The sequence below is a fragment of the Littorina saxatilis genome, linkage group LG1, assembly GCF_037325665.1.
Source record: "Littorina saxatilis isolate snail1 linkage group LG1, US_GU_Lsax_2.0, whole genome shotgun sequence".
NCBI classification, from domain to species: domain Eukaryota; kingdom Metazoa; phylum Mollusca; class Gastropoda; order Littorinimorpha; family Littorinidae; genus Littorina; species Littorina saxatilis.
In genome coordinates, this window is record NC_090245.1 from 29,291,405 (window position 1) to 29,316,725 (window position 25,321).

The window sequence follows — 25,321 nt, forward strand, 5'->3', positions numbered from 1 at the left end:
AGCCTACCGTTTTTTTTCTTGACTGTTTGCATCATAAAAGTTTGCGTACCGGTTTGAAAAAATTCTAGCGCCATCACTGCATAATTAACTTGAATTCACAATTTTTCTTACAAGATGTGATTGGATCTGGTTTCAGATCTGGGTGCTGGCGGTATGGGTTTCATGGATGGTGACTTTGTGCATCATGATATTGATGATGCCTTCCTGGCTGGACAACAGGTGAGTCTCCTTTTCCACAATGACTAACTGATGAGGTGAAGATATTATGCCACATAAGCTAAAAACATAATTAGAGGTATCATGAAGTTGCTTTCCTCATCCAAAAGAGAACGAGCAGATTAACAATTCTGTCGGTCCAGTGAAGTGTGACCGAAAGATGTGTGATACAGCAGTCCCTCTCATGAATGGACACCCTTGGGCCATAGCAAAACTGTCCGTACATTGCAGGTGTCCGGTCACGGGAGGGGTGACCACACCACCCCCTACCCCATACACTCACACAGAGACACGCAAACAACAGAATTGAGTCTATGCTAATCTCTTCTTGTGGCTACTAAACAATAACAATAAACTCCTAATACTTCTTTAAACGTTCTGTAAAAATGATTTGTATGAAAAGTGTTCAAAAGAAGAGATAAAATAAATCCTCAAGGCAGTGAACGCACTCACCATGCACTGACATACGAAAGCAGCCACACAAACACAGCACAGAGGAGCGTGTGCAGATGCTCTGCAAGAATAAGCTTGAAAACCAGTTTGAATAAATAGCAGCAGATAGAGCTGCATGTCATATTCATAATCATGTAATTTATTTTCTTCTTGTCTGGCTTTATTGACTGCATGCCGATCATGTGGTATGGCAGTGACTTTTTCCTCTTCAGTCGGAAATACACTGTACATAACACAGCTCCCACTCTCCCTCACTACTGCCTACCCCGTGACAACTGATGCTTGGAAATTGTGTGGAAGAGTCAGGCCTGGGAATGATACGCCTTTTGTCGTAAATACGACGAAGACCTTTTCTAATTGTGTAAGAAAAGAGCCTCCGTGTGCCCTTAAAAATGCTTAAAACGCAACATTTTCACGCCAGTACGCCCAAACCACTTTTACTCATTCCCAGGTCTGAAGAGTACACCTCTCTATTTCTCTCCAATGCTCTTCCTGCTGACATGCAGTGACACCGGACACCCCACAGAGTTTAGCCAGCTTCCCCTCCCCCCCCCCCTTTCCTCTCTCTCACTACCTCCAGCCATGTACTGTTTGGGGCTGTGGCCAGAGAGGCCAGCTGCACTGTTCACTCAGAGCAAAACCAGTTGACTGTGTCGTAACTTTTGACAAAGCAAGACAACTGAAGGGTTCACAGATTAGGCAACCGACTCACTGGTCAAGGCTGAGGGGAAAAAGTATCTTGTCAATGAAAGAGGTTACACACAGACTATGAGAACTGTGGCCGGTTTTTCACGCTCTTTCGCTCAGGACCTTCATCGACTGTGATTTCTGTTGTTTATGTCCAACAGACAAGAATAAAGAGCACAGTGCAGTTTCATGTTGGCATCTTCGCATGTAGCCTACTCCACTTCTGACCAAAACTACCCCCCCTCCTGATGGGTACACGTGCACTCAAGTTATCAGTGACTGTCATCACGCCATTGCGGCTGTGATCTTTGTACCAAGAGCCGGACTGCTCTGTTATCGATTTTGTTGTGGTGAAAATTTGACGATGGTCTGTCCGTACATTGGAGGTATGACCTGCTGTTGGGACCGAAAATGAGTGTCCGTGTCCACGTTTTTCAGGTGTCCTTTTAAGGGGGGGGGGAGGGGGGGCAAATATAGAAGGAAAACACTCCGTGCCGAGCAAATGTGTCCATACATGTCAGGTGTCCGCTCACGCCGGGGGCCGTACATTGCAGGGACAGCTGTATGCATAGGTGCAACTCTGCCGGCTACATGCCGGTTTTTGGTTTCATCGGCTGCCGATGTTTTGTTCCAGGAGAGGTTTTTTTTTGGCATTTTAAATACTAAAAAGGCTTGGACCCCAACTTTTGCCGGTTTTTGGAATTTTCCAGGTTGCACCCATGCATGCAAATTGGAGGGTTTGGGAGTGTGCAGATAAAATGAACCTGGACATTCTTTTTGGGGCAGTGATCTGGCTTGTTAAAAATACCTGTGTTGTCTTGAAATAATTGATAGTACTTGTTGGTCACTAGGTCACCTACCCCCCGCGGGTTAGGGGGAAGAATTTACCCGATGCTCCCCAGCATGTCGTAAGAGGTGACTAACGGATTCTGTTTCTCCTTTTACCCTTGTTAAGTGTTTCTTGTATAGAATATAGTCAATGTTTGTAAAGATTTTTAGTCAAGCAGTATGTAAGAAATGTACTGTGTACTGGAAACTTGCATTCTCCCAGTAAGGTCATATATTGTACTACGTTGCAAGCCCCTGGAGCAATTTTTTGATTAGTGCTTTTGTGAACAAGAAACAATTAACAAGTGGCTCTATCCCCATCTTTCCCCGTCGCGATATAACCTTGAACGGTTGAAAACGACGCTAAACATCAAAGAAAGACTAGGTCACCTTCTTCCACTGTGACCTCCATCTTTCCTGCGAGTGGGTCGCTGTTGGTTCTCAGTGCCAACCTTTTGCCAGGGTCTATTTATAGATGGGTAGGATTTGTGCAAGAGGTATTGAGTGAAATTCTGTCAAACAGGAAAATCTATTCCACACAAATGATTAGTCTGTTTCTGTGTGTGACAGGACATTATCCCTCAGTCTCTACTGGAGAACTACCTGGGAATGGTGGACCCGTCGCGTGCGCAGACAGTGGACACGGAAATCACGCGCCACTGTGCGTACAACCTGCCCGCTGTGGCCTACACCCTGGGCAGGCGCAACTGGCACTGCATCAAGCACCTCTATGACACGCTCGCACAGGCTATGCAAGTAAGAAGATTTGTTGTAGGAAGAATATTGTCGCATGTCTAGCAGGCTACTTTATTCACATGAGTATGGGTTTTTGCCCGAGAAAAAGTTATGGAAGGATTAAAAAAAAAAATAAAAAACCCCACTTAATGTGTATTATTACACAAATATCACAGGGTAAAAAGCACTGAGAAGAGTATATGAGACTAATGTGAAGGGAATGATACGTATTGAGGCATGAGACATAGATCTTCATATAGACCATTTCACCATGAAGAAAGCTGCACATGAATTTTATCTCCCACAATTCCGAGAGGAATGGGTCACGTGAGATAGAACGCGGGAATACGTCACTGAACGAATGGTTTCCGTCCTGTGAAGACGTGTGTTGGTGCACTGTCTCTCTTGCTTTGCTTTCATTTTCCTCTAACCTTTCTCTGTACAAGTTTTAGTTGTAGGTTAGTTGAAGTGTATTGACTATTTTGATTGTTTATCATTGTGTCAACTTGCAAGGTAAGGAAACAGTTTGGAGTTTTCGGTGTTTGTTGGTTTTTTGAACCGGGAACTTGTTGTTTCGCGTATGAATTTTATTCGTCGAAGCTAATTACACATGGAAATGTTAGGCGTCAGTCGGCGCGTTCATTGTTTTTGCAGGTGTGACCTACTATATTTGGGTCAGTTGGGATCGTTACTTGTTTTTGCACGTGTGACCTAAGGTCAGTCGGAATTGTGACTTGTTTTGGTAGGATGACATTATTTTGGCTACGGAAATGAAGTACACGTTTGCTGACACAGTCAGTCACGATTTGCTGACATAGTCAGTCACGATTTGCTGAAGCAGCCTCTTTGTTTTTTCAGCAGCTGTCTCGATTACAGCAATTACTATCGCCTGAGGCGAACTATGGGCCACAGAAGGTCCGCTGTGCTAAGGCTGGGCACTAATCCATTGAAGATTTGAAAATCTTTGCAGTGGATTTTAAATTGTTTTCATACTGTAACGGGTGCGCTTGCTCGTCCGCAGGAATCAATATAACTTTTTCGTGTGGGTTTTGTTCGGAATATGGCGGACTCGGGAGGTGGTGAATGTGCTGCTGGCGGGAAGAAAACCGGCAAGAAACCGGCGAAAGCACAACCTTCTGAAGTGATACCGTCAGAAAAGACGGGAGTTGATAAGTCTCTTTCAATAGAGAAGAGCTCGTCTGGCCCACGTGATTGTGAAGTTACTCTGAAAATAGACAAAATTTTGGAGACAATGACTGCCTTGTCTGGCAGACTATCTGATTTGGAGAAAGTTGGTAAGCTTAATGCGACGCCTGTTGCTTCAACATCGCGTGGAACCGAGTCGCATGGAACCGAAAGCAGTTCGGCGCAAGAGTCGCAAGCGGATGGAGAAGACGGTGCTTCGGTTAGATTTGCTCATGAGCAGTTCGAAAATGAGTTTGATTCGGCTGAAGACACGGATGTTGCTTCGGACAATGATTTTGACGCAGGCATAGTAGTGGATACAGTTGGCGAGGGGATTCATCCATCTCTGGCAGATCGTTTTGAGGAAGGACTTCTTCTTCCATCAGATCGGGCACGTGTGCGAGACACTCTTCAGAACTATCCGCGGCCCAAAAATGTCACGTCGCTTCGAACGCCGACTCTCAATCGTGAATTAGATGGCAAACTGTTAGACAAGTTCGCAAAGAAAAGAGACTCGAACCTGTCCTTTGTTCAGGAACAAGTAGGTTGTACACTGAAAATTATCGCTCAGCTTATGTCCGACCTCAAAGAAAAACCAGCAAGTCGGAAGTTGAGTGAGCGTGACAGCTTTAGCAAACTGGCCGATGCGGCTCGACTTCTTATGGCTTCACACAAGGACCTGTCACAAGTGCGGCGCGAAGCACTCAGGCCGACACTTAGCCAAGACTGCAGGGCCTTATGCAATGCGCAGCTAAATTTCAAACTGACGTCTAACGAGTTTTTGTTTGGGGAGGATCTAGCGAAAAGGGTCGACGATGCAGTGAAGAACAGGAAATTATCATCCACACTGTCACAGCCCCTTTCAAAAAACGCCACCAGAGGTCGTCAGTTCTACCAAGGGCGACCTCGACAACAGTTTCAGCAGAGACAACAGTACCAGCAGAGAAGAGGTGTCTCCAACCGACAGACAGGACACAAATTCTCTCCCAAGTTCCACTCCCAACAGAGCGGGATTCCCTCCAAGAAAACAAAACGGGATTAGAATCTGATATTTGTGCGCCAGCGGTTTCTATTTTTAGGGAACAGGTCAGTTCAAATTTTGTGAATACTCCTGAGAACTTTCATAGTGGAAAAGTTGCTGATCATTTGAATAGTTGGAGACAGTTAACCTCTGATAGATGGATCCTTCAGCAAGTCGCAGGAATTGAAATTGAATTTATGATCACTGGTGAACACATTCCAGACAGGAAAGAAATTAGATTTTCTTCTTCCGAGGATGAGCTAGTGGTTAATGAGGTAGCGAAGTTAGTGGAGAAACAGATTGTTCAAGAGGTGGATCAACGGCCAGATCAACTTTTATCCAGTATTTTCTTGCGTCAGAAAAAAGATGGTAGTCAAAGGGTGATTTTAAACCTAAAAAATTTGAATCAGACAATTGAAAAGATTCACTTTAAGATGGATACATTAAAAAACGCAGTGTCATTAATGAAAAAAGATTGCTTTTTTGCCTCAGTTGATCTAAAAGATGCATATTTCTCCATACGCATCGCTCACAAGTTCAGAAAATATTTCAGATTTCAGTTTCATGGCAAAACTTTTGAGTTCCTGGCTCTTCCACAGGGATATCGTGATTCTCCCCGCATTTTCACGAAACTACTAAAGCCTGTATTGGCCCACTTACGTTTATCTGGCCATACCCTTCTGATATACATTGATGATACCCTTTTGCAAGGAGACACTTTTGAAGAATGCCAGGCAGCAGTGTTAGATACATGTGCTTTGTTGGATCGTTTGGGCTTTACTGTGCATCCTGTGAAGTCGGTATTTACACCTACTCAATGCATTGAGTTTTTAGGGTTTCAGCTTGATTCTCAGAACATGTTAGTTTCTCTGACCCCCCGGACAGTTGATAAAATTTGTACTAAGTGCGCTGATTTGGCTGGAAGAAAGAAATGTACAATTAGGCAGTTGGCTGAAGTTATCGGATATTTAGTGGCTGCCCAACCGGGTGTTTGGGTTGCACCTCTCTTTTTTAAACGATTAGAGATCGCAAAAAATGAAGCCCTTGCTGTTAGGAAAGGTGACTTTGATGCAGAACTTGTGGTTTCAGAACAAGTTCGTTCAGACCTTCTCTGGTGGATTGATAATGTAAAGCAATATCCTTCCCCTGTTAGCAGAGGCATACCTACTGTAATAGTAAAATCAGATGCTTCGAAAATAGGGTGGGGGGCGGAGTGTCAGGGTAGCACCACAGGGGGAATGTGGACCAAGGAAGAAGCTTTTGAACATATTAACTGTTTGGAACTTAAAGCAGCTTATTTTGCCTTGAAATCCCTTTGCAGGGGATTATGTCACTCTTACATTCAGTTACTTACAGACAATAGCACCACTGTTGCTTGTATTAATAACATGGGCAGCACAAAAGTTTTGTGCAACGACATTGCCAGAGACATTTGGTTGTGGTGCTTATCAAATAGTAATTGTGTAACAGCAACACACTTACCGGGTTGCCTAAATATAGAGGCAGATGCAGAATCCCGTGTAGATAGACACAACATTGAATGGCATTTGGACACACAAGTGTTTGCAGAAGTCATCAATCGGTTTGGTCTCTGTGATGTAGACTTATTTGCTTCTCGTGTTAACGCACAGTTAAGAAAGTATGTTTCATGGAAACCTGACCCAGATGCATTTGCCATTGATGCATTTTCCTTAGACTGGTCATTGTTCAAGGCGTTTTGTTTTCCGCCTTTCAGTCTCATTCCAAGAGTGCTCCAAAGGATAGAAGTCTTAGAGGCGGAGTGTGTGCTGGTGGTGCCATTATGGACAACGCAAGTGTGGTTCACGAAACTGTTGCGTCTACTAGTAGAACTGCCGGTCATGTTGCCCCGAAAAGAAAACTTACTCAGTCATCCACTGACAGGGGAGCACCATCCACTACTGAAGAAGATGAAACTAGTAGCATGTTCCTTGTCCGGACAGCCCTCCAGAAACAGGGAATTCAGGATGAAGCAACAGACATTATCATGTCAGCCTGGAGAGAGGGTACGAAGCGTAACTACGAGTCATATTTCAAACGCTGGCTTCAGCATTGCCTTGAACGGGATAGAGATCCCTTTTGTGCCTCTCCACATGAGTTGATAAGGTTTTTAACGAAACTGTTCCAAGAAGGCAAAGGATACAGCAGTTTGAACATGGCACGAAGCGCTGTTTCCGCATTGTCCCTTCAGGATAATTGTTCAGTGGGTTGTCATCCACTGGTGAAGAAGTTTTTGAAAGGAGCTTTCAACAGACGGCCAGCTTTGCCCCGTACTTGTGTGACCTGGGACGCTAATCTAGTGCTAAATTTTTTAAAAGAATGGTCACCGGCAAAATTTTTATCGCTGGCGCAATTGACGCTTAAAACTGTGCTGTTGTGCTTGTTGGTCTCTAGTCAAAGGGGACAGGCGATTTGGTTGATGGACTTGCGTAACATGAGTTGGACAAAGGAAGATGTACGATGTAGGTTTGGGGATTTGCTCAAAACTTCTGGCCCAAACAAACATCAGAATGAAGTGGTATTTTGTGCTTTTCCGTCTGATTTGGCAATTTGTGTTGTACATTATTTGAAACAATATGTCAAAAGAACTCGTGCATTTAGAGGAACGGAAACGAGACTCTTTATCAGTTGGACAGCCCCTCACAAAGCGGTGTCGAGAGATACTATCCGTCGATGGACAAAGATTGGATTACAAAAAGCGGGTATTGACATGACAATATTTACGCCGCATTCAACTCGTTCCGCTGCATCTAGTAAAGCTGCAAGTAAAATTCCTCTGGCAACCATTCTGAAGACTGTTGGTTGGCGTCGGGCTAACACCTTCACAACTTTTTACAAGAAACCAGTGGACAGTGGGAGGAGTTTTGGACAGGCTGTTCTGTCATGAAGAATTGGGGTAGGTTTATATGTATTTCAATTCATCGACAGTGCTAGGGTGTAAATGTTGCAGACTTTAAAGTCTCACGTGACCCATTCCTCTCGGAATTGTGGGAGATAAAATTACATAATTATGACGAGCTTACTTGAGTAAGTGAAGTCTAATTGTGGTTTTATCGACCACAATGTAGAGAGGAAAGGGATTACGTGCCTCGCCCTAAGTTGTCTTCAGAGTTATACTGATAACCGTTTTCCCTCCCTATCCCTTTCCTCTCTCTTTCTCTTTTTTCTGCACCATTTACACGTCGTTAAACAGTGACGTATTCCCGCGTTCTATCTCACGTAATCCCTTTCCTCTCTACATTGTGGTCGATAAAACCACAATTAGACTTCACTTACTCAAGTAAGCTCGTCATAATTATGTAAGTACAGCACTTGAATTATCTCTGAGCTGTAAATGTTGACGGCTTTTGCGGTTTCTATGTAATAGTGGCTTTTACCAAGTAGGTTGCAGAAACGGCAATAACCCAAGGTATGTATCAAACTACCTGTAAATTTGTGTTTGTCCTAGTGGAAGGTGCGTAGAACGCTGGCGTTTTCCATCCACGAGATGGCGCTGATTGAAGGGGAGGACATCACGCACCGTGACCTACTACCGGTGTTTGACGGCTTTCTCAAGGACCTGGATGAAGTGCGCATTGGTGTGCTCAAACACCTGGCTGACTTCCTCAAGGTGAGCACATGATGTGGAAATACATGATTAATGGTCGTAGATCTTGTCCAATTTATTATTATTTTGAGAAGAGGAATCCTGTTGTAGAAAAGACATGAGCTGCATAACGGACGTATTTGAAGATGTGTGTTGAATATGGTTTAGGTTAGTATGATTTTGTATTGCTGGAATTTTGTTCGCTCACAAAAGCATGCCATTACAGCACATTTAAGAAGTACTTTAGTGAATAAAGTTTATTTGGTTATTTATTATATTTATTTTAATTTGCTGAAAGTTTGTGTGGGTGCATGGTTAGCGTGCATTCCAAAGGGCAGAAAGGCCATATTTACCTTCAATGTTGGCGTTAACTGGTCTGTATTGCTTGTGCAGCTTTTGAGACCGAAAGTGAGGCAGCAGTACCTTGCCAAAGTGAGCGACTTCATGAAGACTGACAATCATCGCAACTGGCGCTTCAGGCAGGAACTGGCAGAGTGAGTACCAGCCCCCAACTTTTAGGCTTGGTGGTTTTACACTTTGCAAAATTCATGAGCAAATTTAAAGCATTATCCTGGTGAAATTGTCAAAATGAACATCATTCAGTGATTCTATGGTGTTCAAAGTACCTAAATATGCTGAGAACCAGAAAACACGCCTGGAAAGGTTTTGGGGCAAAATTCTGTGCCACCACTTAGGTTAAGCAATAAATGTGTTCACTTGATTGGATTATTTTCCTTTGGAAGATAGTCACTGTGGTATGATCGACAGCGTTGACTGCTTCTGCTGTCCTATCTTGACTGAAACTGGAAGTTTGTGTAGCAATAAAGTAAAACTACATTGCTATTGTTGCTTGTGAATTCACTATCATTTTCATCATTGCAGGCAGCTGATCTTGCTGTGTGAGTTGTTTGATCCGCGTTCCATTGTACGCCACATCTCACCGCTGGCTGTTGCCCTGTGTATGGACAAGGTGGCTGAAGTCAGGATTAACTCTTTTGGACTTGTAAGTTGTAGCACAAACTTGCTGGTAAATTTCTGCACATTACAATTTGAATCAGTCTGTCAGTCTACTGCAGAGTTTGACCGTGTATGGTTATTTTGATTTTATGTTATTGTAATGTAATTGTGTGGAATGTTTCTGTGTAAGCAATATCATCCAAAGTCACATGTATGTCAGACAAGGAAAAGTATGGATAGATTCCTATGTGTATGTTTGTGAGAGAAACAAAACTTGAAATTGACTGAAGACCCATGTTGCTTATGGTTGTAACTGTTGTTTGCTTAGTGTTAATTTGGCAACTGTTTTTGGCATTTTTTTGTTTATGCATCTTAATATTGAAAAACCTTTCCTTTCCCCAGATGAGTGCTGTACTTAGAAGAGTGTATGAAGAAAATGAAGAGAAGCTGCTGCAAGTGATTTGCTCAGACCTGATCGACCAGTTTGCACAGAGCCCCAAGTGGTTGGGCAGACAGATGTAAGTATTCACCATGCTTTTCTTCTATTTACTGCCATGTTATCTTCAGAACTGGTGAGGCTGTGATAATAAACTTCACAAAATGTGCACGTTTTTTTTTTTGTCATTACTTTGCTGAGTATGATGGGAAATTTAAGTTAAATGGTTAGAAGGCTCAATCTGGCCAGTTGCTGATTTTGTGTGTTGTGTGCATGCCAGGTCATTCGACTGCAGATGGGTTCACTTCAACTGATCTTATCTTCTGTTAGAAAATAAATCCAGAAACAGGCCGTAACGTTCAAAAATTCAGAATAAAAAAAACAAGAATAAGTTATTAGAGTGTAATATATGACGGTTTTTCATAAATATATGAAAAACCGTCAAATTACATGTTCCAATAACTTGCCATTCGTATTTTTGTTATTCTGTGAGAAAAGGGCTGGACTCTTGTCATTGCTCTCTTTGTTTCATAATTATCTTGCACATAAGTTGGCATTCTTCACAGCTTTTTGACTCACATGCGAAGCAAAAGTGAGTCTATGTACTCACCCGAGTCGTCCGGACGTCCGTCCGGAAAACTTTAACGTTGGATATTTCTTGGACACTATTCAGTCTATCAGTATCAAATTTGGCAAGATGGTGTATGATGACAAGGCCCCAAAAAACATACATAGCATCTTGACCTTACTTCAAGGTCAAGGTCGCAGGGGCCATAAATGTTGTCTAAAAAACAGCTATTTTTCACATTTTTCCCATTTTCTCTGAAGTTTTTGAGATTGAATACCTCACCTATATATGATATATAGGGCAAAGTAAACCCCATCTTTTGATACCAGTTTGGTTTACCTTGCTTCAAGGTCAAGGTCACAGGAGCTCTTCAAAGTTGGATTGTATACATATGTTGAAGTGACCTTGACCCTGAACTATGGAAGATAACTGTTTCAAACTTAAAAATTATGTGGGGCACATGTTATGCTTTCATCATGAGACACATTTGGTCACATATGGTCAAGGTCACTTTGACCCTTATGAAATGTGACCAAAATAAGGTAGTGAACCACTAAAAGTGACCATATCTCATGGTAGAAAGAGCCAATAAGCACCATTGTACTTCCTATGTCTTGAATTAACAGCTTTGTGTTCCATGCTAGGTTTAGTTATTTGACCTTGACCCTGAAGGTCATGTAAAGGTCAAGGTCAAGCATGTGAGTCGTATGGGCTTTGCCCTTCTTGTTATATTTAGTCAAGTTTTGACAAAATATTTTAACATCGAGGGGGAATCGAAACGAGGGTCGTGGTGTGTGTGCGTGCGTGTGTGTGTGTGTGTGTGTAGAGCGATTCAGACTAAACTACTGGACCGATCTTTATGAAATTTGACATGAGAGTTCCTGGGTATGAAATCCCCGAACGTTTTTTTCATTTTTGTGATAAATGTCTTTGATGACGTCATATCCGGCTTTTCGTGAAAGTTGAGGCGGCACTGTCACGCCCTCATTTTTCAACCAAATTGGTTGAATTTTTGGTCAAGTACTCTTCGACGAAGCCCGGGGTTCGGTATTGCATTTCAGCTTGGTGACTTAAAAATTGACTTTGGTCATAAAAAATCTGAAAATTGTAAAAAAAAAATAAAAATTTATAAAACGATCCAAATTTACGTTTATCTTATTCTCCATCATTTGCTGATTCCAAAAACATATAAATATGTTATATTCGGATTAAAAACAAGCTCTGAAAATGAAATATATAAAAATTATTATCAAAATTGTTTTTTCGAAATCAATTTAAAAACACTTTCATCTTATTCCTTGTCGGTTCCTGATTCCAAAAATATATAGATATGATATGTTTGGATTAAAAACACGCTCAGAAAGATAAAACGAAGAGAGGTACAGAAAAGCGTGCTATCCTTCTCAGCGCAACGAATACCCCGCTCTTCTTGTCAATTCCACGTGCACTGCCTTTGCCACGGGCGGTGGAGTGACGATGCTACGAGTACGGTCTTGCTGCGTTGCGTTGCGTTCAGTTTCATTCTGTGAGTTCGACAGCTACTTGACTAAATATTGTATTTTCGCCTTACGCGACTTGTTTGTTTTTGCAGATACGGTCAGCTGTGTCAGAAAGTGCTGGACGAGAATGCCCTGCCCCCTGATGCCTTCGCCGGCCTGATGATGCCAGCGCTACTGGCCCTGCGCACAGACCCCATCCCCAACGTCCGTCTGACCATCGCCAGAGTCCTGGCCCAGCGTATTGTACCTCTAGGTGAGCATCACTGCTATCTGTTGGTTCTGCTTCTCTGGCCACTTATAGGGCCAATTCAGCAGATCAATCAATCAATCAATGAGGCTTATATCGCGCATATTCCGTGGGTACAGTTCTAGGCGCTCTGCAGTGATGCCGTGTGAGATGAAATTTTATACGGCCAGTAGATTGCAGCCATTTCGGCGCATATTTACCTTTCGCGGCCTATTATTCCAAGTCACACGGGTATAGGTAGACAATTATTAACTGTGCCTAAGCAATTTTGCCAGGAAAGACCCTTTTGTCAATCGTGGGATCTTTAACGTGCACACCCAATGTAGTGTACACGGGGGGAGGGTTCGGACACCGAAGAGAGTCTGCACACAAAGTTGACTCTGAAATAAATTTCCGCCGAACCTGGGATCGAACTCACGCTGACAGCGGCCAACTGAATACAAATCCAGCGCGCTACCAACTGAGCTATATCCCCGCCCCGGGGATCTGACTCTGTTACAAATGGTTTATATATAAAGCTGGGAATGTGGCATGTTAGTACTGGGTTATTTAGTTTCACAGTTAAATTTCAGGATTCAGATGATGGGGAAAGTATCTGTTTCTGTAACAGTCGCAAAGGTACCAAGGGGACTATTTTACTTGGTGATAAGGTACATGATTTTCAGGGAAAGTGCTGAGGAAATCTACAAGCAACCTTCTCATTTTCAGATGTTTCTTGGGTGCTCCTTTACTGTGCCTTGATGATTTTTGTTTTAGGCATTGTAAAAATATTAATTACAAGCGTATTTCCTCATATGTATACAACGCGTTTTCTCACTGCAGATTACTTCACATCATCGCAGAACCCTTTCCACGGGGACCTGTTAGTGACTCTGCAGGCTCTACAGACAGACAAGGACCGTGACGTGCGCTTCTTCTCCTGTGAGCAGGCCATCTCTGACACCAACACCAACCTGTCCCACGGCTATGACACGGTAAGTCTGCACATTTTACTACTGTCAAATAAATACCCCTCAAAGATTTAAAAACAACAAAAATGGGAGAAAATCATGCCTTAAAAAGGTGTTAATTCACAGTGGTTATGATCAGGAAATCTGGAGAGAAAAAAAATGTGTCTTGAAAGTTGAGTTCCACTGCAGCCACATCAACACGTAGCCTGTCTCCTGATCAGGGGTGGGACTTTTCCGCGGATTTTCGCGGACACAACATACGAATTCCGCTGGAGTAATCTATTTTTCCGCGTTCCATTTTATCACAGTATCTATAACTTGTTGACTGAATGATATGGAGAGAAGTGAAGATGGAACAGACCTGAGAAACCCATACGATTTCGGCGTATTTTGTACGCTTGTGTCTAAAATACGATCAGTACGGTCGGTGGAAAATAAATACGATAAACGAATTCATAGACTACTTTTCTTCACAATCGTAACTTTAAGTTACTTAAACCAATCCAGTATTTGGGAGGTTTTAATGATGTGTGGAGTACTGTCAAGTTTCTTTGAGAATGCTACAAGTGCAAGACAGGGGTTCCCAGGTCTGAGAATGTCTTTTTTTTTACCTGATCCAAACGAGTTGAATTTTAGTCTCAGAATGCACCAGATTGTACAGATTTTAATGTACCATTTAAACAAAATTCGGGGGAGCATGCCCCCGAACCCCCCTAGAAAAAAGGGATTTCCTCTTTTTTCATCACAAGAGTCCCACCCCTGCCTGATACTTTCGTCGGCCTTTTGCAGGATTGTTGAAGCTGCTTTTCAATCAAAATTTCTTTGGTCTTTCTGTGACAAAAGGGAGACAATTTTACTCAGAACTGCTGATTTTGTACAAGTTGTAGGAAACTTGGAATAGTATTCAAGTATTTGAAGGATTATCAACCCAACAGTAATTATATAGACAAAATGTTCCTTGTTATGATGGGTAGAGGTAGCCTCCATGCCATTTTTATATACCATGCAAACCGTGAAGCTGCTTGTTTGTAAGCAGATAAGAATTTGTCTTCAATTTGTGATTTTACTGGCTAATCTGAGGCTGTTATTTGTGTGTGCAGGTTCCAGTGTAAAGAGAATGGAGTAACAAAATCTAGCTGTGGCTGCAACTGCACCGACTGTGCAAAGAACTGGGATAGATCACTACTGTGTGCTAGCACCATCATCCTGCATATAAAACATTTGCTCCTAGTCATTCTGCATTTGGTTGGAACATCCTATGACATTTTTAAAGCTCAAGATAACATACATTTCCCCACCATTGCTGTTGGTCACGGCTGCATTCTGTTAACATCACCTTATCGGTTCAAAGCTCAAGTCTTTCCTCATTTCTTGTTGAAAGTGGCTTTGTTATTAAAGGAATACATACCATATTTTCGGGACTATAAGGTGCTTCATTGTAACATTTACAAACTCTACTGTTAAGGTTAAAATGAGAAAAAATCCACACAATATGCGCTTCCGGTGTATTGGCCTGGTAGAATACAGAGTGGAAATAGTTTTACTCCCCATGTGCAGTGAACTGCATTGTTATTGCCGGTTGGTATTGTTACCTCAGATCAATGACCCATACTTTTCAGCTGAGACTAGCTGCCTGCCTGCCCTAGTTTATAGACACTGACATGAGCCCGGGTAAATGACCGAGTTTTCTACTATGAGACTGTCTAAGAGGAAGCTTTGCCTGGGTCATATTGGCAGAAGGGAGTGTTGGGTTACTTTGTATACAAATTTGAGTACATGCATACTCTTCTTTAGCCATACATAAGTTGATACTGGTTAACATTGCGCAGGGGTTAAAGTTGAGGAAGAAAGTTGCACCTTATAGTCTGCAAAGTACGGTAACGAGCCTGGGAAATGTAATACATGACACATCTATTGTACTTGCTATAACTATTGAAAATATATGGGTGTTACTCTTCCGGCTTTTGCCGGATTTCCGGTTTTTGAAAAAATCTGAAGCCGGAAATTCCGGTTTTCCGGGTTTTCCAAAAAAAAAGAAGAAAAAAAAGCTTCGTTTCGCTAAGTTGAAATAACGAGCAGCGGTTCCGATCCGATCCGACTTTTGACACCGGTTCGCGTGCTTTCTCGGTTCGCTCCCTTGGATTTGCCGCCATCTCGCTTATTATGATTTGGTTTCGTCGGTGTCCAGAAACTTTCTTTCAAACTTGAGCATTTTGGACCCCTGCCTTTCAGGTTTTTTGATTTTTCCCAGTAACACCCATGAAAATAATCTAATGAAATGTCGCACTGGGTTTATTTCTCATTGATTTATCATAGCAAATGTTATTTATTAATGTATTGTACATCTCCATTTGAAGGTCCCTTAAACATTTGGAAATAATGATCATTGTTGCTGTTTGAACGATATTTTGTTACTGCATTTTGAAGCAAGAATGCACCTTTGTCGGTTTTGATTTCTGGATGTGATACAAAGTGTTGCACATTTCTATGTGGTGGCAGCACGGTAAATACAGCCCCGGGAGACCATCTATGCAAAACAAACGGATGAATCTATATAAGTAAATAATACATTGTTATGCCTTGCCATTTTGCTGTCTTTTGTATTTTGCATATTACTGGTTAATTTTGAGTTCGTCATGGTTTGAACAATGGATGACTGAGATGATCATAACAGAGATACAGCCAGTTTTTGTTTTTTTTCTTTATAAGAAAAGCTGAAAGTGATGTGTGTCTGTTGGAACTACCACACGTGATATTAGAACATGGATCTAGTGTACAGTTGACTCCAATGTGATGTGGCCTTCAAGTTTCTTTCATGTCGGTTATTGAGATGTGGCTCAATTAACGCAAATTTGAAGAAACAGCCTATTTGAGCACCATGTTCTCACAGCATAAAATTCACTTGTTTGCTCAAGAGATGGCATGTTGTGACCCAATTCAACCATGTGTGTAATAATTTGACCAAAAATGTGTACGATTTACTGTTCTGAATTCCTTGGAAGTTAAATCGGCTCCCATTTCCTTCAGTCTATTCCCTTAAATCTCTGTTGTGCAGTTTTGTCTTCCAGTGTAGCGTAACAGTTGCATTTCAACTGAGTACAGTTTGATTGTTGGTTTTAATTGCATTTGAAATACAGAAGCATTGTGTCCTACCACTATGTTTCTGCTTACGGTGATCCATCACTGCACAGTATAGTAGGAAATGAAAGAACCACCTCGTGTATATTTTCATAGCACTGTGTGTTGTTGACAGAAACGTTTGCATGTTCATTTTTATCATTTTCTCTTCCTTCTTTTTTTTATTCATAGAAAGATCACGACAGTTTTATCACCTCCATTTGCCCCTCCCCCTCTTTATAGTGTAAATTGCTGTACAAATTATTTATCCTGTGGATTGTTGGAATGACTTGCATGTATATAGCAGCATTACTTCCCGGTCGTGGGGACTCCCAACCGCTGTGATACTCGCTTGTTATATATGCAAGTGGACCACCAATGTTAGTCAGTGAGAGACATTGCAATGTGCAAGCAAGGTGAGGAGGCAGAGGAAACATAGAGGTTAAATGACGAAAGTCATATTTTGCAGTCTAAGGTATGTATTGTACATGACAAACTATTTTTTGATAGAATGATTGATTTAAAGGCGAAGTTCGGGAGGAATTTTTCTGCGAGTACGAAGATTTGATTAATGACCTCAAGACGCGCAACTGACAACTCTCACCCTCTATCCAACAAGTGTCTGGAACTGTTTAGATAAGCAGTAGTATGGTGGTATCTCGGATTACTGGACCGAGAAAAAAGGGGAAGTCACTGTTTCGTATGAAATTGGAGACGGCCTGTAAATTAGCCTGTGAGCATAGGGAAGCTGGGTGTTGATAACTAATGATAACAGACTTGGAGGAAGAGTGGCTGTAGCACATAGCAGACATTCTTTCAAAACTGCGGCTTTAAACACAAGTTACTTCCAACTTGAATTTGATGTCAACAATTTGAGACCCTGCGAAATCATAAACTGTCATTAAATAACATATTCTTACTCCGAATCACATTAGCATTGAGTCACCTGAGATGCTTATCACTGAAAAACGCTTACCCGGCTAAAAATTTTAAAGGGAAGCAACCCCATCACCAAAACGAAAGTGAAAGTAGCTTTGGTAATGGGCCAGCACACTGGGAGTTACCTCCCATACGGGTGTGTGCCACGTCACTTCCTCTAGGAACACGTGCCTATTCTCATACGTCTTTTTCACCTCGGAGAGGACGGTTCACTTTTTGACGCTCTGTGGCTGACCTTGTGTGTTTGAGGACACCCGCCGGCCACGTTACCCAGCTTTTCTGCTCGCCTTGCCTACAGTTTGGTGAGCTCGTTCCCGTTTGTTGTTGGTTGTTTGCGCTGTTTTCGTTACTGTACGTTGTCCGTTTTTTGCGGACTTGTGTGTCAGTGACTTGCGTGTTTCGCCATTTTGTTGTGTGAGTTAGTTAGCTAGCTCGTATGACTTTGCTCGTAGCTCTGCGTGCCCCTTTCTGTGTTGGGCAAGTGTAGCTATAGTATTTTGTTGACGCGAAAGTGTGTGTGTTTACTGTGTTTTCAGTCGTTTAGACTTATGTTTCAGTAAATTTTTCGCGTTGCCACGTGTTGTTGACTGGCGTGTCAGTGACTTGCGTGTTTCGCCATTTTGTTGTGTGAGTTAGTTTTCTAGCTCTTGTGTCTTTGTTTGTAGCTCTACGTGCCTCTGTTTTTGTGGGGCAAGTTTAGCTATTGTAATTTGTCGACGCGAAAGAGTGTGTGTTTACTGTGTTTTCAGTCGTTTAGACTTACGTGTCAGTAAATGTTTTTCGCGTTGCCACGCGTTGTTGACTTGGTGTCAGTTACTCGTGTGTTTCGCCATTTTGTTGTGTGAGTTAGTTTACTAGCTCGTGTGACTTTGTTTGTAGCTCTACGTGCCTCTGCTTTTGTTGGGCAAGTGTAGCTATCGTAATTTGTTGCCGCGAAAGTGTGTGTTTTTGCTGAGTTTTCAGTCGTTTAGACTTACTTTCAGTAAAATGTTTTCGTGTTGTTTACATGGATTTGACAGCATGTCTGATTCAGACAAGCGCTGTGGCAGGTCGGACCCCAAGGGGAAATTTAAGCCTTAGGCTTCTTCTTAAGCAGTTTTACTTGTACAGACCAAGAACGTAGCACTTTGTTGTCTGTACCTATTTCGGCGCCTAGCGCTGTTACTACTTCTGCTATCTTTTGCGGCGCCTAGCGCTGCTGTTACGTCTGCTCCGGTTCTCTACTACGGAGACTTCGTCCTCGTTGTTAGCACCTGTGCAGGGTGCGTTGGTTCCTTTCTGTTTTAGACACTGGTTCCGGAAATCCGCAGCTTGGTGCAGGCAGAGTTCCAGCGTTCCGTCGCCAGTTGTTTGGCGTTTCCGGCATCTGGCAGTGACGTCCGGGCGTTGGCTTCCGTGTCTTTGCCTTCCATTTCCGGTTTGGAGCAGCGTCCTCCTTCAGCTGCGGCTGGTAAGCAGAGCTGGTCCGATAGCCCTCGTGAGGCGCCTGGACGTTCTCTCTCGGGAGACAGCTCTTTCGCTTCGGGTCACGACTGATACCATGCTGATCTTTCATTTCCGGCGATAACCTACGAGGCCCCGGATTTGATCGAACAGCGGCGGCAGTCGGTTTCGGCTGCCGCATTTCCGGCACTTGCCGGAAGTGATGATCCGTCCGCTCCGGCACGCTACGGCGGCTGCGGCAGGATGGAGTATTCACTGACTTCCGGTCCTTCCGGATCACGAAGTCAACCAGTGCAGCCTTCACTTCCGCATTGCGCGGTTCCGACGGCTACACTTCCGGTTTCGGCCGGACACGCTGCTTCCTCTTCTGGTGCTTCCTTCCGGATACCAGTGGGTGGATTCCAGCGTACGCCTTCCGGCCATTTAGTGCCTAGGCTTGAGCAGGCATCACTCCACTCTGATGGGGGAGTGACGTCAGCTCATCCAGCTCCGGTTTTTGCGGATGGTCGTCCTGCCTACCCTTTACCTTCACAAGGTTCTGGGCTGCAGGATGATGTTCGTGCACAGGCATTTCCGGTTTCCGGTTTGCCAGGGCATGCTTCTGCTTCCGGAACTGGTGTTTTTGGTTTCAGTGCAGCCTTTGCTTCCGCATTGCGTGGTTCTGTCGGCTGCACTACCGGCACTCGCCGGAGGTGATGATCCGTCCACGCAGGCACGCTACGGCGGCTGCGGCAGTATGGAGGTTTCACTGACTTCCGGTCCTTCCGGATCACGAAGTCAACCATTGCAGCCTTCAATTCCGCATTGCGCGGTTTCGTCGGCTACACTTCCGGTTTCGGCCGGACACGCTGCTTCCTCTTCTGGTGCTTCCTTCCGGATATCAGAGGGTGGATTCCATCGTACGCCTTCCGGCCATTTAGTGCCTAGGCTTGAGCAGGCATCACTCCACTCGGATGGGGGAGTGACGTCAGCTCATCCAGCTCCGGTTTTTTACGGATGGTCGTCCTGCCTACCCTTACCTTCACAAGGTTCTGGGTTGCAGGATGATGTTCGTGCACAGGCATTCCGGTTTCCGGTTTGCCAGGGCATGCTTCTGCTTCCGGAACTGGTGGATTTGGTCATGGTTCCAAGTGTGACTATTCTGATGCTCCATCAGTGGTCAACGAGGAGTCTCGGGGTGTGTTTCCGTCGAAGCTCAAGTCTGTTCTTGACATCGCGGCGGAAGTAGCGTCTCGTTTTTTCCCCGAAGGGGTGGTGGCTGCGAACTCTTCCGCTCCGTTCGTTCCTTCGGCCATGGCGGACTTCCGGCCGGCACAGGAAGAGGTTTCTTCCTTCCGGTTCGCCGAGTCTCCGTCAGTGGCTTACCAACTTTCGCATTCGCTGGTTCGTCCAGCACATGCGGGGAGTGGTATTCGGCCAGTGCCTGTTCCGTTACTGCTTCCTTTTGGTCCAGTTCCGGAATCAGCTCAGCAGTGGGTGGCGTCGGCTTCTCAAGCCTCTTCCTTTGTGCCTACGGGCAATAGGAAGCTTAGCTTGCCCACTCAGAGCCAGAGCTGGCTGGTGTCTTTTGCACTCCCTAGGGCTACCCTTCCGGTTCCCCGGGAATTGCTGCCTCTTCTGGCTAAACCGATCAGGCATGATCCGGTTCTGCCGGTTTCTGAGGCTTCCCTCCTCTCTGCTGAGGAGGTTGGACGTTGGCAGATCGAACTGTCCTCCGTTGCGAAGACTCTTGTTCGGACTCTGTTTCGGGCATTGATCGATTCGCTGGTTCCTTTCACTCTCAGTGAGGAACAAAATGCGGACGATGTCTCTGCGCTTTTTACCGCCTTGGCCAAGGTCAAGGAGGAACAATTGCGTCTTTCCTACCTACAGTACACCCAAGCGGTCCTCTGTAGGAGGGATCTCTTCCTCTCGCAGTCCCAGTTCACGGAGCTGGCTACTAGGGAGACCTTGAGAGTCTCCCCGGTCTCAGAGGAATCTCACTTCTGTTCTCTGGCAATGGATGCCAGACAGAAGGGGATTCAGTCGAACAAGGACAGTCAGTTCCTCGACTTCACTCTGCAGGGGGTGAAACAGTCTAAGCCTTCTAAGCAAAGCAGGCTCAGACATTGTCGAACCTCAAGCCAGCTCAGAAGCGGCAGGCGCTGCCGGTCGCTCGTGGCAGGAAGAAGAGGACGGCATCGGGGAGGGGGTGTGGCGGCTCTGGGAGTAAGCCACACCTCCAATGAAGCGCTCCCGATCTCACCCCCCTCCCGCCTTCCACCTTGGTGATGGCGGGAGGCCCCTCCCGTGCGCTTTCTCGTTGGATGTCGGTAGTAGACAGCCAATGGATTGTGGGAGTGGTGAGATCGGGCTTCCGCCTGCTCTGGCGGGAGGTAAAGGCGCCTCTTACCCGAGTGCTACCGCGGTTCAAGCCCCTCTTCTCGCAGGAAGCATGTTCCGTCTTGCAGTCGGAAATTGCCTCCCTGGAGCAGAAGGGCGCGGTGGAGAGAGTTCGGGTCCATAGCTCCCTGGGATTTAAGGGCGTCTTTTCGCCGTTCCCAAAGCGTCAGGAGGACGGCGTCCCGTGTTGGATTTATCTCTCCTCAACACTTTCTTGAGTGAGATAAAAGTCAAGATGGAGACGCCAGCCTCTGTCCGAGACTCTCTCCGCCCAGGAGACTGGGTGACCTCGATCGATCTCACGGACGCATACTTTCTTTCTTATGCATCCGGCTGACCGGAAATGGCTTTGTTTCCGGTGGGGAGATCAGATCTACCAGTTTCGTGCACTCCCTTTCGGGATGTCCCTCGCACCATGGATTTTCACCATGGTGGTGAGACAGGTCTGTGCACTGGTGAGGTCCTAGGGTATCCGCCTGCGGGCTTATCTGGACGACTGGCTCATCATGAACCAGTCCCAGAGCGGCTGTTCGCAAGATACCCTGATGGTTCTTCGAGAATCCAACTTGTTGGGGTTCTCGATCAACCGGGCAAAGTCGGAGCTGACCCCGTCACAGACATTCACTTATCTGGGGATGTCTTTCGACACGGTCGCGTGGACTGTCCAGCCTTCTTAGAGAAGGGTGGACAAGCTCCAAGCTCAGATTCGCTCCACTTTGCCTCTCCTGATGGCTTCCATCCGTCTGGACTTGGTGGCTCGCTCGCTTAGAGCGTCCACCTCGTCAGTTTATGCTTCCCACCGGAAGGCATGGACTGCCTGGTGTCAGCTACAGGGGTGAGTTCGGTGGCTCCGCGCTCTATTCAGGTCGCCAACCGCCTCTCTTTCATGGCTTCGCAGGGCGCTTCAGGCTCCTCGTTGAGGGTCCGGCGCTTCGCTATCTCGGCGACTCTTTAGCAGATCGGTCGGTCTGTTCGAGTCGGGGGCGTTATAGCTGCAGTCATTAAAGGGGCTGCTTTTAAGGAAGCTAAAGCTCGTTTGCCCGCTCCCAAGTGGGACTTGTTTTTAATCCTGGAATTCCTACGTTCTGCGGATTTTGAGCCTTTGAGCGAGGCCATTCTGTTCAATGTCACTCGCAAAGCGCTGGTTCTTCTTTTGTTGGCAACGGCCCGACGGGGTAGCGAGGTCCATGCCCTGTCGGGTCAGCCTGGAGATATCTCCCTTTAGTCGGACGGTTCCGCATCTTTGCGTTTCCGGCCCGATTTCCTGGCCAAGAATCAGTCTCCGGGGCAGGCCTCTCCGCTGGTTAGAGTCAAGGCTCTGATCAGCGCGTTGGCCCCGGATGACCTTGATTCGGTCAATTGCCCTGTGAGGGCTCTTCGTCTGTACTTAGCCCGGACTCAGCCGTTTCGGTCTAGTTCTCAGAAGTTGCTGTTTATCTCGCCCTTTTCTAGGCGCGAGTAAGATTTGTCGAAGGTATCGTTGGCCCGGTGGGCTTCCTCGCTCATTAAGCAAGCTTATGAGTGGAGTCGCACAAAGAGGGGGGGGGGGGGGGGGTCATGCCCTCCTTGCCACTTGACTCGGCCCGAGCCCATGAAATGAGTGCGTGGGCATCCTCTCTGGCAGTACTGCGCTCCAGATGTCTAGAGGAGGTGCTGACAATTGCGTTTTGGCGTTCTGAAGATGTTTTCATGAACTTTTATCTTCGGAACGTCTCGGCTCTTCGACAGGATGGCTCCAGGGGCCTTCCAGCCCTCATAGCAGCAGGTCAGTTCCTGTCCAGAACTTGATGGTGAGTTTTGATTCATTTCTAGCCCACCGCCTTGTTGATGTTATCTGCTAATGTGATTCGGAGTAAGAATATGTTATTTAATGGAAAATTTCCTAGATAAATTTTCATTTAATTAATATACTTACCCGAATCACATACTGTATTCCCTCCCACCTGCCCCGCGTATGGTTTTAAGATTTTTAAAGCCGTATGAGAATAGGCACGTGTTCCTAGAGGAAGTGACGTGGCACACACCCGTATGGGAGGTAACTCCCAGTGTGCTGGCCCATTACCAAAGCTACTTTCACTTTCGTTTTGGTGATGGGGTTGCTTCCCTTTAAAATTTTTAGCCGGGTAAGCGTTTTTCAGTGATAAGCATCTCAGGTGACTCAATGCTAATGTGATTCGGGTAAGTATATTAATTAAATGAAAATTTATCTAGGAAATTTTCCATTCCTGCATTTTTGAAAATGCTTTTTAACAAGACTATCTGAAAGTTTTCTTACTGTTGTGTGAACGTATATCTTACTTGAGTTGAAGCAAGGGGCTTTGAGAGGATTTTGGTGTTGGCTCTCTTAGTTTGAAACGCTTCACAGTACGCAGGTGTAGGTTAATGTAAGCGGAGAGTCTAACAGTGACGTAGGCAGGGTTATGTTTTAGAAATGGCGTACAGCATACAGTATTTCAGTTGGTTAGGTTTGTGTTCAAAATTTCTTCTATATTCAGCATCAGATAGCAAGTGTCATCAAATCGGAACAAGTACATCTAGACAATGACTTCTGATGACCAGTTTGCTGATAATTCAGTGTTATTTGTCATTCAGATAGTAGGGGAAATATATGTCATAATGTTTGCAAAAGCATTAAGAGGAGAATCCCTGCAGTAGGCTTTGAAGTTGTGTCGGTGACTCTTGGCTTGTAGTTAATAGAAGCTATGTGTGATACTCCCATAGAACAAGGGAAAATGAAGTCCATTATCTGATACCAAGTGCCTTGTTTGTAGGTTGATTTGTACTAATATAGACGCATGCCTAATTCACGGTGTGAAGATTTTGTTTCATCGTTAAATGCTGTATTATCAAGATCAGTACTTAACTTAGTAGATGTAGGTTTTGGATTGATGTCTAAAATTTTCGATTTTGTTCTGAAGGTTGAATAGATTGTATTGCATGTTGTAAGTGGTCATAGCATACAGATACCCAAATTATTGGAACATGTAGGTGTGTAACAATGAATTATATCTGTGCATTTTGGGATCAACTTTCATGGCATCATGGGACCATAACTAGCTTTTACATCAATACTCATCGCTTGGCATTCTCCTTGTGATATATTCAGCTCATTCATTCAACTTTATTGAAAACTCCTGTGATTGTGATATAAGTATCATGTGTTTTGCAACACTGAAATTAAACAAGACAGTCATGTAAAACAAACTCTTGATAATCACTGTCTACCAGAAATGCATCTTTTTGATGCCTAATGACTTCTTTTCAAAATATTGGAATAAACAACTATGCGAATTGTGCAAACACTTGCCATATGCAGACCTGGTTACTGTACGAAATTTGCGTACAATCTTACGAAATTGAAGACCGCTGTACGATTATACGCCAGACATTAAAATCATACGCAAAACAAAAAAACAAAAAAATTAAAAAAATATAAGTCTGAAGAGGACTGTGTGAGCCTAGAAAGCAATGTGTAAAGAGGACTGTATGAGACCAGAAAATACTGACCAGTGCAGTGACAGAAATGAAGGGCTGACTCAATACTGCTGACAGCAGCTGATGCAAATTTTCCTCAGAGGTCAAAAATAAAAATTATGTTTTTCTATCATTCGTTTTGTGTCGCATTTTCAAATATCTAATAGTGTATGGGTTTTTGTTTTCAACAAAAATGTTTTAATTTACTTTCAGCACAAATTCTTTCTTACATGTATTTACAGTCTTTAAATAATGGGGTTTGAGGGGGGAATAAAGCACAGTGTGTACCGCGAGAATGAATTGTACACCTTAAAATTCTGATTGTACACATTTTTAGCCTCATTTGTACACCAGGAAATTTTAGTGGTAATCAGGTCTGCATATGTCAAGTAAACGGTGGGAATGAAACAAAACAATAGAACTGGCCTCACGCGTGTTCTGGTAAAAGTTGGCTCATTACCTGCAGAGCAAACTACATTCGGGAGAAATTACACATGAAGCTCTTTGTAACTTGTAATAGAAAATATATAAAATATATCATGTTAGCTAGGGGTTTAAGTAATGTTTTTGTTGAAGCAAT

At 44.2% G+C, this 25,321-nt stretch overlaps 1 protein-coding gene across 1 annotated transcript in view; it reads left to right on the forward strand.

The window, feature by feature from the left end:
* Window positions 1-24,874, forward strand: part of LOC138966449 (serine/threonine-protein phosphatase 4 regulatory subunit 1-like) — a 49,657-nt gene extending 24,783 nt beyond the window's left edge. The window contains exons 13-21 of the mRNA XM_070338701.1: window positions 137-219; window positions 2,755-2,940; window positions 8,592-8,753; window positions 9,123-9,223; window positions 9,612-9,732; window positions 10,089-10,204; window positions 12,282-12,442; window positions 13,259-13,410; window positions 14,487-24,874. Coding sequence (XP_070194802.1) covers window positions 137-219; window positions 2,755-2,940; window positions 8,592-8,753; window positions 9,123-9,223; window positions 9,612-9,732; window positions 10,089-10,204; window positions 12,282-12,442; window positions 13,259-13,410; window positions 14,487-14,498 — 1,094 coding nt within the window. The 3' untranslated portion in view covers window positions 14,499-24,874. The remainder of the gene's footprint in view (window positions 1-136; window positions 220-2,754; window positions 2,941-8,591; window positions 8,754-9,122; window positions 9,224-9,611; window positions 9,733-10,088; window positions 10,205-12,281; window positions 12,443-13,258; window positions 13,411-14,486) is intronic.
* The last annotated feature ends 447 nt before the right edge of the window (window positions 24,875-25,321 follow it).